The sequence below is a fragment of the Amphiura filiformis genome, chromosome 1 (assembly GCF_039555335.1).
Source record: "Amphiura filiformis chromosome 1, Afil_fr2py, whole genome shotgun sequence".
Taxonomy (NCBI): Eukaryota; Metazoa; Echinodermata; class Ophiuroidea; order Amphilepidida; family Amphiuridae; genus Amphiura; species Amphiura filiformis.
The window spans coordinates 59,087,168-59,105,021 of NC_092628.1; the positions used below are offsets into that span (position 1 = coordinate 59,087,168).

General features: G+C 35.6%; 1 protein-coding gene across 1 annotated transcript; it reads left to right on the forward strand.

Annotated features, from left to right (window-relative positions):
- Positions 1-1,864: 1,864 nt before the first annotated feature.
- On the forward strand, positions 1,865-15,889 carry LOC140162002 (uncharacterized). Its single transcript, XM_072185296.1, is given in 9 exon segments — positions 1,865-2,282; positions 10,019-10,206; positions 10,778-10,909; positions 11,262-11,496; positions 12,185-12,807; positions 12,810-12,898; positions 13,563-13,896; positions 14,047-14,139; positions 14,285-15,889. Coding segments are annotated over 9 exon segments (1,989 nt in total). The 5' UTR covers positions 1,865-2,133; the 3' UTR covers positions 14,431-15,889.
- The last annotated feature ends 1,965 nt before the right edge of the window (positions 15,890-17,854 follow it).

Below are 17,854 nucleotides of genomic sequence, written 5' to 3' on the forward strand. Positions count from 1 at the left end.
GGCCCAAGAACTTTTTTGTTACGTTTAATGAAAAAGAATTGGACCAAAAACCCCGTTTCGGGGGGTTTTGGGCCAAAAATGAGCATTTTGGCCCAAATTTAATCTCGCAGATGGATTTATCAAGTCATTATGTATACTTTTATACTTTAGACCAACAATTTAGCAATTATGGGGCCCGAAAGTTTCCATAATTCCAGGGTTAAGACCAACCTTAAGGTGGTACTACACCCTCTGATAAATTTAGTGACTAATTTAGCATTTTTCTCAAAAAATAACTACACACTGGTAACAAAAGTTATGTATATTATAGGAGCAATGATATTATCGAATTACTTCACTGAAATTTCAGTGATTCAAGACCATTAGTGGTTCATTATTAGGCCTATATGTTAAGAAATGAGGTTCATTCAACGGTACCTCTTTTCTTATCATAAATAATGTACCGATTGTCTTAAGTCACTGAAATTCCATTGTAGTAACTGGATTTCTTGCCCCTATAATATATATAACTTTTGTTACCAGTGTGTTATTATTTTTTGAGAAAAATGCAAAAATAGTCACAAATCTATCAAGGGGTGTAGTACCACCTTAAGATTGGGTAAAAATGGGTTCTCTCGTCATTCGCACACACAAAAAAAAACCGAAAATAACATGTGGTACAAGTTGTGACAAATGCATGGTCATGTGCGACATGTTCATTTTTGCAACCATGGCCGCAATACGCTAACCCTAAACCCTAACCATAACCTGACTCTAACTAACCATAGGGGTATTGCGGCCCATTATGGTTGCAATGGCCCATTATATATGGTTGTAAAAAGAATGACAACAAAGTTGCCGGATATTCCGTAAAAAATGTTTTGTAGAAATATTTCACATTCCTTAAGGAATCGGATAGCGACGTTTGCACAGTATTTTTGTGGGACATGAGAGCACATCAGACCACAGATATTGGAACACATAATCTGTGATCAGACACACCAAATTGCATTCTGAATATGAGGAGTGTCCTGTTGATATCAAATCATTTAGCCTTCTTTTGAAATTCGCGATATAATAGAAATAAAGGTCATGAAAACATTTTCAAAACGTTTTATATGCAAAAACGCTACTGATGTTGTCAAAATATTAATATTTTTAAATAACATTAGGCTAGTGTTATGTTTTGCAGCAAGTTTTCAAAAATGTTTTTGTATGATATTAAAACGTTTTATACCGTTTTTATATACCCTGGTTAAACCCGACATTTAAACGTTTTTATTATGTAAAACATTTTGTGTTATGGGAAAACGTCCCCTGTATTGGATTATTTTAAAGGTAGGCCTACAGTCACTTTTAGGTGTTTTCCGTAAGCATCTTGCCCCTGGCATAGTTCAGTTTTTAACTGAAATAACTCCACATCCCTTGTCATCTTTATAATATTTATTCCGTTTATATCATGACTATATTTTCAGCTTAACTATAATATAAAACATAATTGATAATTATACAAATATTTACCTTATTATCGTACATTTATTATACTACTGGTATTTGATCAGGGAAGTGATTTCTTTTGATTAATAAGCAGTATTTTATTTACACCACATATTTTGGTCCCAGAGTCCTGCACGGACCCTGGATTGTATACATGCAACCATGACTACCACGACCAGGTTTACCCATGGGTCCAATGTTGGCCAACACAAGTCAAATCTTATTGGTGGTTCTGTGATCTTTGGACACGATACATTAATTTTCTAAAATAATTTCCAATTCATCCACGAGACTCATATTTCTGTATACATGGTATGTTACACCATAGTTACGCGCATTCAACATCAACTTTGATTTTTGCTCACAAGCGAACATGGTATTGATGTTTCTGAAGAGTTTATTGGAATGCTGTATGATAATATAAAGTGGCTCACTTCTATCAATAAATCAATCAATCGACTATTGAAACCATTGAAACATGGCATCGTGCATAAACAAAATAGATGGTACTAACATCTTCTGAAGTGGGCATACGGGGAAACATCTTTCTTTCAAATTCAACAATTCAAAGAAGAAGATGCTGCTTCTGCAACAACGGATATCATAAACTATGACTGAAATAATTATTATTTATACTGAAATGGCCGAAGCTTAAAGATGGCCATGGTAGTGCATAAAGCATCCAAAGTTCCTTCAACAAGTTTTCCTACGTTACCTGAATCTAAGACACGCACTGCAGGACCTTCGCGACCAGCCAATAATAAAGCGACAAACAGACAACAAGTGTCGAATTCTACACATGCTTGGTAAGCTTTTAAGACCTCTTGTTCGTCCCAATTTCGTTTTTCTCTCCTCTCATCTTCTCTGATTTTACCCATTCTAAATCTGCGTCTGCTTCTTCTCATCCACCTTCGAAGCTTCCTCTTCCTCTTTTTTGCCTTCATATTCTTCATCATCATCTTCTAAGTTCCCATTCTCATCTCATCTCCCTTCTTCCTCCTCCACTTCTTTAGACCGTCGTCTTCTCATTCTTTTCTTTTTCCATGGTTACCTTTATCTCTTCTATGTTTTTCATTTAATTTTCCTAAGAAACACGCTTATTGAAAATGTGTGAATGGGTTTTCAACATTATGATGTTCAACTTCGGCTGTTATCATAATTGTCATGGTTGAAATGTCATGTGGTGATGGTTGAAATTAGGTATTCAATGAGGCAATGCATTTTGCGTAAATTTTATATAATAATACATTGTAGACCTTATTGTTTTCTCCACACTTATAATATATTGCTGGATACATGAGGAAAGGAACATCTACAGAACATCTATTTCCATGAGGATTGAGGAGTAGAACTAGGAGTATGCTGTGTCATAATATTACCAGAGAAGATGTAATAAATCTTCTCTGATAATAACGTACACGTTCATGATAACCGGGATGATAACTTATCAGATAATGTCTGATAGTCAGCTCGATGGTCGATCTGACGGTTTCGATGTACAAATCATACATGTGTCAACTTGTGAATTAGGCCTATATGAACAATTAAAAACGATTTCGCCTCTTCGAGGGAAAAATAAATTACGTGCAACATTATAATATAATACATTGTAGGTGAGTAAAATGATTCGACAATGTGTTAAACATGCATCAACACAAACAAATTCAATTAAGGGATTCCTATATATAGCCAACCCCAAATGAAATATGTATTTTCGTCTCAGGGTGTAAAACTTTGAACGAGATTGGTGATAAAGATAAATATGCTGACTCTATACACATTTTATATGATCACATTTATATTAATAATACCATCTGTCATATCAGTATAATAATATTATAATATTCAACAACAAAAAATCGGTTGCAGCAGTAAGCATGAACGGTTCGTGATGAACATTATTTTGATTACTTCATATTTTCTTTCAATATCATGACATCACTGTAGCATCAAATTCAACATGCATCTTCAAGACAAGTCCAGTTGAAACACTTCCTACCTGGGGACGTTTGAAGAGCTAGTGGCTCTGCTATTTTCCTCAGCCAAATGATGTGTACTGATTTATTATCTGCAACACAAGTGGATTAGCATTCATCATCTGGCTGTGGGGAAAAGCAAACCTAATTAGCTCTTGAAACGTCCCAAGAAAGGAAGTGTTTCAACTGGACCTGTCTTGAACATGTATTTGATAGCATTTGAATAATTTCATGCATGTTTTAACGCTAAATAATATTAAACCAGAAGTTTAACATATCGAATACTCCTTACCATCGAGATCTATTTTTATCTTGATATCATTTATACCAACAATGACGATCAAAACTGATCTATACGTCATCAATAATACCCCACGTAATTCTATCGAAGTTTAATTCCGTCAAAAGAAACCGCAGCTGTTCCTTTCAAGTCCATGGTTATTGACCCAGCTGTGTCATGTTTTATATATATCGAATTTGTGGAGAATTCATGCTTTTCACAAAAACGATTTATTTAGATTCCAAAATCACTGGACGTTCAGTTTCAAATATACGAATAATTAAGATCATGCCAAATTTCTGTAGAAAATAATAGAATTTGCCGAAATAACAGCCTTTTTTATTTTAAATTGGCCCTACAGGGTGTTCCAGAATGATCTATACCGTGTTTGAAAAATATACAGTCAACAGTGTATCTAATTTTGATAATTGTAGTACAATGGCATACATGTCTTCTACATATTCTGTGACTTATATGGAAATAGCTTGATTCGTTTTGGCGTGACATATTACTGAAAATGGACTGCATTTGTGTAATTTACAGCACAAAGCATATGGATGCTTTATCACCATCGTCCTGCCGTACTGTGCAATATATTAGAGAAATTCTACATTCTTTTATATAGAAAATATACAAAATTTGGAACAGAAGCTTACAACGCTGAATAATTCTTGATATGGAATTAAAGTGAAACATTTCAATATGACTTCAGATATTTAGGTTAAAAAACGTACTTTTATGTGATTTTTACCACAATTTCTACCCAAAAAATGTCATTATTACAGAGAATATAACTTCCGCAAGGATATATCCTTCGCAGTCAATTTTATTCTTCTCCGTTTTGTGGTTACGTAGCTGTAGGTTTGCCAATATACTGTGGACATACATGCTACGACAATAAGGACAAACATTCTCTATACTTTTATGACAAATCCATCTCTGTCGGCATTTTAGATTATGAAACTCACTAAAGCATTTTGTTTGTTTTTGACAGACCTTTTTTTGTCCCATTTTATTTGAATTCGGTAACTGGGCTAAACTCTCGAATCAAAAGAATTAATTCTGCCCATTTCATATGTACAAAATTTGATTGATTTTATCAAATCAATAATATTGATATTGACAATTTGTACCAGTAAATACCACTACTCTTCTTCTTCAAACATTGGAACATAATCGAACGCTGTAAACCTGAGTGTTCTCAATTCTGAAATCAATGTAAATAATGGCACGTTTTAACTTTTAAGACTAGGGTATGTTCCCATCATAACATTAAGGCCGTATACAGACTCCGAATAATTATTCAGATGTAGAATATTTTGATGTAACATATCTATACGTTATTTAATCTGTTCCCATTCTGTTTTAAGTAATGTTTAAGTTCTAACGAATGTTTGATGACGTAAAATCGGCATAGAATATCTGGTAGAAATATATTATCGATTTTACGTCACTGGAAACAGAATGGAAATAGATTAAGGGGGTACTACATCCCTTGGCCAATTTTTTGTCTATTTTTGCATTTTTCTCATAAATTATAGCACATTGGTGACAAGTAAGATATGTATATTATAGGGGCAAGGACTACAACTACTGTACTGAAAATTCAGCAACTCAAAGCAACTTAGTTATTGATTTATTGATCAAATATTGGTTTTCCCTCATTTTTGACTGTAACTCCACAACTGATGTCTGTGCTGAAATAAAATTTCCAGTGCAGTAGTTGTAGTCTCTTGCCCCTATAATATACATATCTTACTTGTCCCCAATGCGCTATAATTTTGAGGAAAATGCAAAATAGGCACAAATTGGACAGGTGTAACCCCTTAAATAACGTAATAATGTTACATCGAATATTCTACATCGAATAATAAAAATTCCTTTAAAAGGGAAAGCCAGCCTCAATGTAGAAGAGGTCTTGTAATTAGTTTTGGTCAATGTGAAAGGCATTTTTAGGATCACGCTTACATCTACATGACAGTCCACCAAACCATCAACGATGAGAACATGCACACTGAAACAGCAGAAAACATTAATTCCTAATCTCATGTCAACTCTTTTAATTCATTACATGTACTCCAAATTGTTCTGGTCTGTTTGTTTTGTTGTTGTTGTTGTTGTTGTTGTCGTTGGGTTTTTTGTCTTTTCAGCTTTTTACCCACGATATCTCAATTTCCAATTTTGTAATACCAGAACTTACGAACTCAATATCTTCGCTTAGGAATGTCCGATTTCACTGCTTTCGATATATACACTGCCGGTTTGAGTTAACTTACATGTACATTTTATTTTAAAATAACTTAATTAATTCGCAATGTATAGTTTAAGCCTACTATATTATAATAGATAGTGGCCAGCACATTTATAAAGGACTGGTTACTCACTACAATCTTCACTCTTAAACTGTGTTTTTCTGAATGTGCTGATCATGTTGATTGCTAGTCGGAAACTCCTGCGAAGCTATGGACATGGCATCTTACATACTCCATTCTATAACAGTCTGCCTAGTGCCTTGTGTGTTTTCTCTTCAATCATTTTGTTGAATGTAATTTTATGAATCAAATAGTTATGTGTCATTTTATTTATAATAAAGAAGATATTAAATTAATAAAGTAAGACAATTTATTTATCTATAAGTGCATGTCAAATGGGGTACATTGTTCAATACTATATGCATAAATTATGCCCATATTATAGCTAGGCCCTAAAAACTTTATTTTGCATCGGATTTTTCCGTTGAAAAGACAAAACTGATGTTTATGATAGCAACCATTTCATCAATAACATTTTGAGTCATTTTTATCCATAAAACGACACAGGATATGATAGATAACTACTTTCACATCAATATGGTCCATATGATCACAGATTGTTTAGAATCTGTGATATGATCCGGGGATATGATGAAGATTTTGATTCTATAGATCTGTTATCAACATGATATCACGCTGTTCAGTGGTCAAGGAGTAAGGACCCCGGTCAAGGACACTGATATGACATCATAGGTGATGTCAGATTTTCTTCTGCTGACCATATGATGCTATTATATTAACTATTATTGTTACATTTAGGCCTTTAAACTTTTAAAGTCATAATTAATTAGTTCAAACATAACTTTGGTAATACTCACTCGTTTTCGTTCGTTGAAACGGCAAAACATACTTACTTTTCCTAACAAATCGAATTAAAATATTTTAAAAAAAAATTTAACCACAAAAAGTTTTTAAAAAAATCATTCCAATACCACTAAAATATAATCTCTTGAGTAAACTGACCCCAAACCTGAAACAGGTACCAGCCCCTGAATGGGCTGGCGAAAAGTCTGTAGGGCCACTAATATAACATTCACATGACATAACGCTATTAATTCCCGTTCGGGTATACGTAGTACTTTAATGTTGGTGAAATATACAGGGTGTCCCGTAAAAAGTGCATTCCCACAAATCCCACGAATGTAGTGATATTTCACAATTTGTTTTCATTCATCATTCAGTGTTCACATTTGTGAAAGCTCCATTTTAGCTATAGGCCTAATTTGCAGGAAACCAGAGTTCATTTGATAATACAGTTTTAAAGATATGACCTCGAAATCAATGTAAAAATGGTTTCAGTACCAATTTGGTCATTTTTGTACGGGAGCACGCGTGCGTCCATATTTGGATCAATTTTTTTAAAAATTTTTAGGCAAATTGAGCCACAAACGGACGAGCGTAAGTCTCCCAAACATGTGCCTTGAAGTGAACAGAAAATCGCAAAATTTATCCGGCAACCATTTTTACATTCGAATCATGTCTTCAATTACAATTTTATAAAATGAGCTCTGTTTTTTTGCAAATTATAGCTAATGATGTGACTTTCACATAATGAAAAATACCAAATGATAGTTGAAAACACATTTTTTAAATATCACCACATTCGTTAGAACCCGCCTTTTATGGGTCACACAAAATGTCTCTCAAGTGATCTCCAACATTTTTCAATTTAAAAAGTGACTTTGTTGCTAAAGTCTCAAGTATAATCACTGCACCACTGTAGGTGATATTTCTAAGATGGTATTTTTCATACCCGCTTCGTGAGCTTTTTCAAATTACCACTGGGTGTTTTGTCGAAGTGCTTCAATTTATTGGTTTCTCCTGGAAACGTAGCAATATTTTCAGTGAAACCGACGTATTTGTGATTAACGAATAGGATATGTTTACCTAGCATTTGCAGCTCATTCCCGGGAACTCATTCCGATAATGATGATGATGATTTTTTTGGCCCTGGAAACTAAAAGAGCATATATTTGTGTGTACATTTACATTCTCTGTTGTTAAAATATTGACGCTTATATTATTAAAGATGCTTGCAAACATAGATGAACTGAAATGCGTTATTTGCTTACTCTTATTAAAGTGCTGTACAAGTGTTTCGTGTTCTATTCCCGGGTTCTATTAATAGCCTTTCATTTATGCTGAAGGGCTATTATTCCTTAATTTACAAAACTACGCCACATAAACAAATATCGTTAACACATCCCCCATCTGAAGTTAAACGCTTAAAAACGGAGAAACTGCCAAAACATAGATATGGGCGCGTTAAAGTCCCATTCAGTGATATATATAAATTACAGATTCATGTAAAATTCCTTATTTTGTCGTAAATACACGGCTTTCAGCAGAACAACTATAATAGCACATCTATGACAATGACAAACATGACAAAGATACCAAAATCTGAATTTTGATGATTTTTACGATCTTCCAGATGAGCAAATCACTGAATGGGCCTTTAAATTAATGTTTCTGCTCATTGTTGCTCTGTCAGATCCGTTTCCATCGCTTCTTTTTCGATAGTACCTTAGATCTGGATCAGTCATCTCCATCATCTGCGCGGTTATTTGCTTTCATTTACAATGTTTTTGATTCATGAACATTTTGTAATGATATGATGATAATGATATTACATATGATTTGCTAATAAAGCATAATGTGATTTATGAAAATGCATTTCATTTTACTATTCGTTACAAGATTACCAAACATAAATGTAGTTTAAAGAGGAAGCCCCGCCAGAGCAGTTCTTCTGGGGTGAACCAAACCTGCCTGGTTATCAAATTAATCAGTGGCAAGGTTATCTCTGAATTTGACAAGTGCTAATTGATGCAATAACATAAAATTCAGAAGTAACCTTGTCACTGATTAATATGATAACCAGGTAGGTCTGGTTCACCCCAGAACTGCTCTGGCGGGGCTTCCTCTTTAAATTAAATAGTGGTAGATGGAGCCGCAAAGAGAAGAAGTTACGGTTTGAACTTTGCTCCATAACGGTGACATTGCTTATCATGAGCAAGATAATAGGACTTAATTGGTAATTGATTGATAATTGATTGCAACATTATCATAGTTGATTGCAACATTATCATAGCAGTAGGATAACGATGATCCAAACATTAAACATTAAGAAATGTCAAAGAATGACAGGTTAACAGGGAGAACGCTAACAATGTTAACATACTCATGCATGACAGCAGGATTTAATAACATACCAATTAAGGTTGCATTCTTGTTAATATAGAAGCGAAATTTGATTTGATTTGTTCGGGTTTGACAACCCTGGATAACCAAAGAAAGCCTCTTACCGTTGTGGTCCATCGGTACGGGTTGGGAAGAGTCAATGGTTAATACCCTTCTCGGAAACTAATTGGGAGATGCACGTACATGGCTATTTTGACCGACGGCTTAACATGGCTTATACGTTCCCTCCGAAGGATAGCGTTCTCTCATGGTACATTTATACTCAACTCTGAATGTGCCAGAACGAAAGAGTTTAATCTACAGATGTTGCCAATTAAATTCAGACATCATTTTTCCAGGTCTACAGCATGTTTTCCACTGCCGGGAATCGAACCCGGGACCGGATGCACCAGAACTGTCTAACCACTGACCCCGCCATGCTGACCCACGTTCTCCCTGAAATAAGTGGATACAGAAACCTTTCGTTTTTTATCTATCAATGTTTAATTTAATTTATTTGATGATGATAACTTCTTTTCTTAAAACATAGACCATTCCCAAGAACAAGTTCCTTCTCAGATATTATTTCTACTTCGTTTAATAATACATTCGGTTGTGTTAAGAGTGACATAAAAAATATAACCGCAAGAAGGCTAAAGAAGATGTCCTTTTTTCTCATACAACAAAGTGTGTTTATCCATCATGTCCATGGCACACATGAATTGTTTGGTGCATAAGTATAATGTATAGTGACAATCTATAAATGATTATGTTGTTTTGTCTCACTGCAGGTTGAAAGGAGGGGGTCCAATCCAAGCACCTACGACAAGGAATGCCGCGGCTGGCAAGTCTACATTTCCACCCAGCAAATTACCTGCCGTAGCACGAGTAAGAAGTCAAACTTATGATGAAGCTACTAGACGGAATGTGAGGAGTAATCCAATGCCTGATGATAGGCACAATAATAACCATCTAAGAGGTACGTAAATCTTGAAAATAGGCTGGATGTTATAACTTGCAAGGAAATTGTTACGTCATAGACCTAATTCTTATATAAAATGTCTAAAAATACAACGGCTAGATCAAAAACAAAAATAAAACAATAAAACTAAAAAAAAAAAAAAAAAAAAAAAAAGAAGAACATAATTTAGCACTTCAATATTTTTGTTTTTTAACAAGGAAGTTTTTTTTTTTCCGCGGATTCGAAGGTCGTTCAGTCAAGATCCAAATGCTGGTATCTTCTGTCTTTGATCTTTAAATAAATGCAAAAAATCACCCAAATATTTCAAGTTTGTATCCGCAGATATCAAAGTTATAATTTTTGATCACTTCAAAGTATATTAAAATGGTAAAGATCCATTGGGTTCGTGTGCATTTCTAACATTTCAACGAAGGCCGAAGTGAATATAAATTATAACGTTGCCGTTTGTGAATACTAACTTTTAATTTTGTCATTTTCTTAATCAACTGTTCATGGCTGTTGTTGAATTGGTATAAGATCATAAAGATGGGCTAAAGATTATTGCAAACTTTTCTTTTCCATAAAACAGTACCACACCGTAAATCCAACTCTGCGCCAAGCCCAGTTGCAGGAAGGAAAAATATCATACGACCAACCAACCACGACAGAAAAAATGGCGGAGCTCGTCCAGCTCTTCCAAAGATCAACAATTTGGTTGCAGGTAAATTTGTCATTGTTATTGCATAATTATCTACTACACTGGGCATGTATTAACTGATAAATCATCGTTATTTTGTGACAAAGGAAAACATTTAGAAGTGAATTATACAATATGAGCTAATATGGCATGTCAATATCGTTGATTGTTTTAGTACCAACCTGCTATATGTTCGATACCATCAGGGATTCTGATCAGCCTCACTGTAAATGCTTGCCTGTTTGTTTTCTATGTTTAGAATGAAGTATGGTAATACTGGTACATCACAAGCTTCTCAGTATACATTACACGTTTGTTTTATATATTTATAAATAAATATGAACATTTATATCAATATCTCTTTATCGCTTCTCAGGTGATGGTTCTGCCCAACATCAGCATAAATTAGACGGGAATACTAAGAGATGGGCTTCATCCCGGCGGATGCACGCGCTCATCATGAACCGTCACCAAGATCGACAGATCCAAGGTGAGAATGGTTCATTACATTATTATGATGGTGTGTCCTACACTACCTATAATTGCTACCGACTCCAGATTTACACTGCTGCCCAGCAACTTTGTGAATATTCTAGAGTACAAGTGCAACCGTTGTGCCCCCACAATAACTCTGAAAGCCCCTCTGAGCCCCCGCAGGAAAAGATCCTGGACACGCCGGTGATAGAGTACCAGTGCAGTACCAATCCAGTACCAGTCTGTGTACTGTATGCGTGATTCCGATGTACTCTATAGAGTAGAGTACTCACAGTGGTACTCTAGAGTACCAATGAAGTAGCGGGGATCGGTACCGGGGGCATCGGTATACCTCTAGCGGCGGCAGCAATATGAATCGGGTATAGTGTAAGCTATAAACATGCTATAAATAAGTGACGAGTTGTCCACAACACCTAAGGCACCAGAAACAAATTTGTTCGATCTTTGGATCGACCGTCGATGCTGCTGCGATGCTTGTTATTAATGAAATAACGACTAATTAATCACAATTAATGTTAAATTTATCCTTTTTGATATCAATACAGGCAAAGATTTACATGTTATCACAATTGATAATGGTCAGATAATTGATTTCATAAATAATAAGAATCGACCAAGCATCGATGGTCGATCGAAAGATCGATCTAATTTGTTTCTATTGCCTAAGAAATGTTTGTGCAGTGAGATACTGTGAACATTATAATATAATTATATTGTACTTGTAAAAAAAGCAAAGAAAATGTCAAAAAAATGATCTGGAATGTAACAAATACTATTTTCTTTATTATTGCTCCACGACAACAGTGAAACAGACGGGATAAGGACATCGCCCAGATTAAGCAGCCAACGATCAACACCAAGATCAAATCAACAGCAGCATTCCATGCAGCTATCGTCAAAATCTAACCCAAGAAACACTGCAAATAGTGAACGAACCAAATCCACATCTCCTTCCCACCAAAAAGGTGGCTCTAAACTACCTCGAATGTCTGTTTCGCAACATTCAAGCCAAGACAAAACTACGGAAATTCCAAACAAGAAGGATAATGTTATTAAACGAAGAAACTATGGTGCTAAAGATCAATTCATTGACAGTCCAATAACGAACGCTTACTCAACAAGTGTTGTTCATGTGAACTCACTTAGAACTGGTACTTTTGTTGACTACGAAGACGTTGGAGAGACTATGCACTCAAGAAAACCCGAGAACCCTGTGAAAGGAAGCGATCGTAGCGGTAGTCAGGCTAGCATTGCAAGCACACTTCGCAAAGGTGTTGCGTACAGACCAACTCCGAAAAATAAGAAACCAATTATGATTACAAAGAAAACTCGGAAAAAAGAACGGAAGGTGAATTCTGTGTACGACAATAAGACGTATAAGGTGCAACGGAAAGCCTGGATTTTGAAAAAGATGGAAACCAGTGAAAACTAAAGATTGATGAATATAATCAGCATTTAGAGGAAACAGACAAGAAATTTCGTGAAAGCGTAGTTCTTCAGAGACAAAAGTTAAAACAGGTAAGCTTAATGTTTACAAATAGTTTTGCTCAGAAGTTCAGGGGTTTGAAGTGCTGAAGTGGTTCGAACATTTCCTGTAGATCTCTATATAGATATAGCTAAATCTTGGTAAGATTATCAATTATGCAGTTATCGTGTTTTTCATGATATGGCAACATCTAAAAGTATAGCATTAAAAGTCCACATCAAAAAGAATGGTGACATAATTAAAAATTAAAATTGTTGCTGTGTTGTTCTTGGCATTGTCTTATTCGTCCCAGGATTCGCAGTTGTTATACTCAAGCAGTCAAGTTAGCTCAATCGATAAGGCGTTCGGCTCTGGTGCGAGAGTTTGCGGGTTCGAACCCTGGTGGTACCTAGTACGCTCTCGGAAAAATTGAGTTAGCTTGAAATTCCCCTGGACAAGTAACGTAATTGTCTCGTTTTAATCCGCACGAAACTCGGGGAGCTGATCCTGGTTGCGAAGGTTATTTATGGAATGTCTAGGGTGTGCGCTAAGTCCCTAATTTGTTGTTAAATGGTTTGTGGAATGATGTGAGGCCGTAGTGGTCAGCGACAACCTATAAAGTGTGCTGAGGCTTGTGGATCACTGCGCTTGTTTTTAATATCAATATATATCGTTGATCTTAAATTGTTTAATGTATTCTCTTTATCATGTTTGTAGGTCAGAGATAATTTTGATGCTGAACAAGTGAAACGTTTCAAGAGACAGTATGTATCCTGGAAGAGTGTTGAAACAGGGCGATTAAATGGTACACGAGAGACATACGGCTTACCAGACAACATCTATGATGATCGCTATGACAGAACATTAAAAGAAGTCACAACTAAACCATCAAAAGGAAAGAAGAAGTTTAAGCAGTATGCCTCATGGGTCAAGAACATCAAACGCTTTGAGAGTATGCTGAATCCAAGTATCTTGGGGAATCCCGAAGTTATGAAGACTCAAATGGCTGCTATTGTAGAAGGAATTGATACGGTGGAACTTACAAATGGGGGTTGGTATCACTAGTTTATTTCTTTCGTGATGTTGTTTAACCTATATTATAATTTAGACTTCTGTTAAGAACAAGAATATGTATGAACAGTTGGATACATTGTTAGAAGCTTTTCACTCGATATGTCCACGTTTACTTTATTCATTGCAGATCACAATAGTGCTAAGAAGAAGAAACCTGTTAAAGTACGAGCGGTGATCGGATCAGCCAAGCGACTTTTGTCAGCCAATGATGATGACTTGGGTGAGTTAAATTATATCATCATTCTAATAATTCAAAGATCCCGGGCTAAAATGCTGGACCATGATTATTTTATGACAACTGATAAGACACTGTACACATCGTTATCATTTTTATTGATTTGTTTATGGCTGTTCTTTGATTGCAGATGTATCATTTCGTGCTGACAACAAGAAGGACACGCGGCGAATAAGCATGATAAGTGGGCTGTCTGATCTTAGCCTTAGTGATGATGATGATGAGGAGGAGGAAGATGAGGATGACGACTTTAAAAGTTTTGGCCTCTTTGAGTAAAGACTAGAAACCAACAACGTTTTGACGTCATTGTGTGATGTTGAAGCGTCAGACATCGTGCAAAATAAATATTGTCAGATTCATGCCAGCCCAAGGAACAATCGTTGAATATTGATTTCATATTTTTATGACCAAATGTTAATCGAAACTTGATCGTACACCTGGGTCTATTATGAAGTCATTTATTTCTAGTGTGCTTCAACGCCTGTGTTACCAAACCTTTTCTCTTAATTATGAATATGTATTGATTATTCATCGGAAGAACCTAATGTAAAGAACTCCCCTTGCATATAACTTTAGTAGTAAGACTGTAGGGTGCCGCTGGTCAAGTGTGCTTAACCTATGGGAGGGTTGTTAAGTCATTTTTTTTATGCGCAGACGACCCTAAAAAATTGAGGGGATTTGGGCTCGTCTAACTTGTAATCTGCAGCTACCTTGTAATCGTAATCTTCGGATTCAGAATCATCTACCTCGGGATCTTCAGGCTCATAATTCTTCTACATCAAAATCTTTTTCAGATTCCTCTTCAGCGTGTAGTCATGTATCCTCCGCACAACCCGTAAAAGTGAAGGCTGTTCAGGCAAACAAGTCTTCCTGAACAGTCCTATATAGGAAATGCACATGTGACTAGCGACGCCCTTTAATTATACTAGGAAGGTATCGCCTTATGCACGCATATTATGTCACCGCGTATATTTTGTAATCAATTTTATTCAAAATTTAATGAACTTTTAAGGTTATGGGTGTATGATGCTGGATGTTTAGGTTTAGGCTACCATGCTCAAGATGACGTTTTGAAAGCATTCGCTTTTATAGGAGATCTTCCAGACCTGTTATATTTACTTGTGCTGTGGCAAAAGTATAATGTATTCTGTATAATTTATTGATGTGTGCTGCTTTAAAAGGCAAAATAGTAAATGTTCCTGATATACGGTACGACCTTTAGTCCGTCTAGAAGGAGTATATTCACGCCGTCAGGCGTGACGGCAGAGGATATACAAATTATACATTGTATAGCCCGCCTAGAAGGACTACTTTCTAAATGTACACCGAGTGGAAAGAGTGGAAAAAGACAATCTGTTTTTGAGTGCTCTCTAAATGTATACTTTCTAAATGTATACCTAGTGGAAAGAGTGAAATGGAGGACAACCCCTTTTGAGTGGAAATGTCACTCTAAAAGGATTGAAAAAAGTAGTCTATATCCTTTCAAAAGAGTGTATACATGTATTGCCTAAAATGTACTTTCTTTCACTTTAGAGTGTCCCACTCGCTAAATGTAAAAGAGTGAATTTCGACTCTTTCAAGGAGTTGAATTGAACGAAGGACAACACGTTTTTGAGTGGAAAACACTCTAAAATGAGAGAAATGACATTTTCTTTAGGCAATATTCACTCTTTTGAGAATATACAGACTACTTTTTAAGATCCTTTTAGAGTGAAATTTTTCCACTCAATTATGGGTTGTCACGGATTTCACTCTGATCTACACTCTTTCCACTAGGTATACAGGCATTTAGAGAGCACTCAAAAACAGATTGTCTTTCATTCAACTCCTAGACAGAGTGGAAATTCACTCTTTTGAGAGAGTGCCTTCTCCATCATTGATCATCATGATCATGTTGATTGCATATTAATCAATTCACTGTAGCAGTGACGTCATAATCAGATTAACTACCATAGCAGTAGATGAATATAAGTTTTGATTATATCGCCCGCACTACAAGCAGGTTGCACTATTCACCTGCATGTTGCAATCATAGATTGAATACAATACCGCTCTTTTCAAAATAATACTAATCTTGTAGGTGCGAGTGATCAGCATAGGAATTTTCTATAGCATTGCGATTCAGGTCTTTATCTCTGTTCTTTGACATCTATAGTTCAATGCATAGGTACCGCGTGAACGATGTAGTGCAGGGCGATATAGTCAAAAATTGTATTAATCTATTGTATCACTTCTACAGCGAATATTTCGAAAACGCTAAATACGTATAATTATTCGTATCGTGTTCAGGATTTTTTCGCTACTTTGACTTTTTTTCTTCATTTTACACGATGAGATCGATAATGATCTCGATGATGTTTGTGTTTTAAATGTTTACAACTCGCAAGATTAAACGAATGTCAACAATGGCATGAATGTTATCCGAGTTCAACATGTGCAAAACGCTATGCCTTGTTTTGTTTTTTTAATGATTGTTGATACTGAGATTTGACTTGAACGTTTGCACAGTATTTTTTTTTGTGTGTGAATTTGAAAAAAAAAATCAAAATTATTTGATATCATCAGGACATTCCTCGCATTCTATATGTCTGATGAGCTCTCATATCCCACAAAAATACTGTGCAAACGTTGCTATCCGTTCCCTTAAAAGCCCTCCCTAATACCCATTAAAGCACACAACCCAAATACACAAGGCAGCTTTCTATTGTATCGTGTTTTGCTTCTGAACTCTGCACAAACGGTTTTGTGGATATTATTACTATACCTTTTTTATTTTTAGATGATGGAAGGGCTGATATAGAAAGTTAGGGATGATACAAAGAAGTTGAAATTACAAAAGATCAAATTCGCCATTTTATTCTGGTTATTATGGATGGCGGATAACTTCTAAACACGCCTAACATAATACGCATTTATACGTCTAAAGATTACATCTTGACATGTAAGGTTAGGCGTATTTAGAAGGTATCCGCCATCCATAGATTATAGCCAAACTCATCTGCTCAAAAATTGCCGAAATGTGTCGTAACATTTTCAATTTTTGGCCTAAAATGCTTTTCAAACTCATTATTTGCCCCTAGTATAATATACATATCTATCTTGTCATCAATGCGCTATAATTTTTAGAAAAATGCAAAAATAGGCACACAATTTGACAGGGGTGTAGTACCCCCTTAACCAAAGAAAGGTCAAAATAAATACCCCACGTGTCTTGTATGAAACACTGATAGCCTTCCTTCTTATTATCGAATGATCATAAATTCCACTTTTTTATATGAAATAAAGTAAAACTAGTGTGAACAATTTACATTAGCTCAAAGTCGACAATTAATTAGACTGTGCCGAATTATTATGTCCAGCATGCATGACATCAGGGGTTGCAGCTTGCTGAAACCAGTTCTTTCCACGTTCACTATTACTTTTTGAGCACTGGGTAAACATTCCATTGGGAAAAAATGTTGGCAACGATTTTATCAAACCAATGAGGGTTGTTAGTCATGTGGTACTGAGCGGTTGGGTACAAATGCATGGGGGCACTCAACTTTAGAAGTGACGGTAGGCTATGAAGTCGAATATACCCGATGACCCCCTTTAAGTCATACCCGATGACCCTTTTTTTAAAAAAAATTTGGCTACCTAATGACCACCTTTTTCTAAAATTATCATCATGCCATAAAATAATGCGCAAACTTTCAAATTC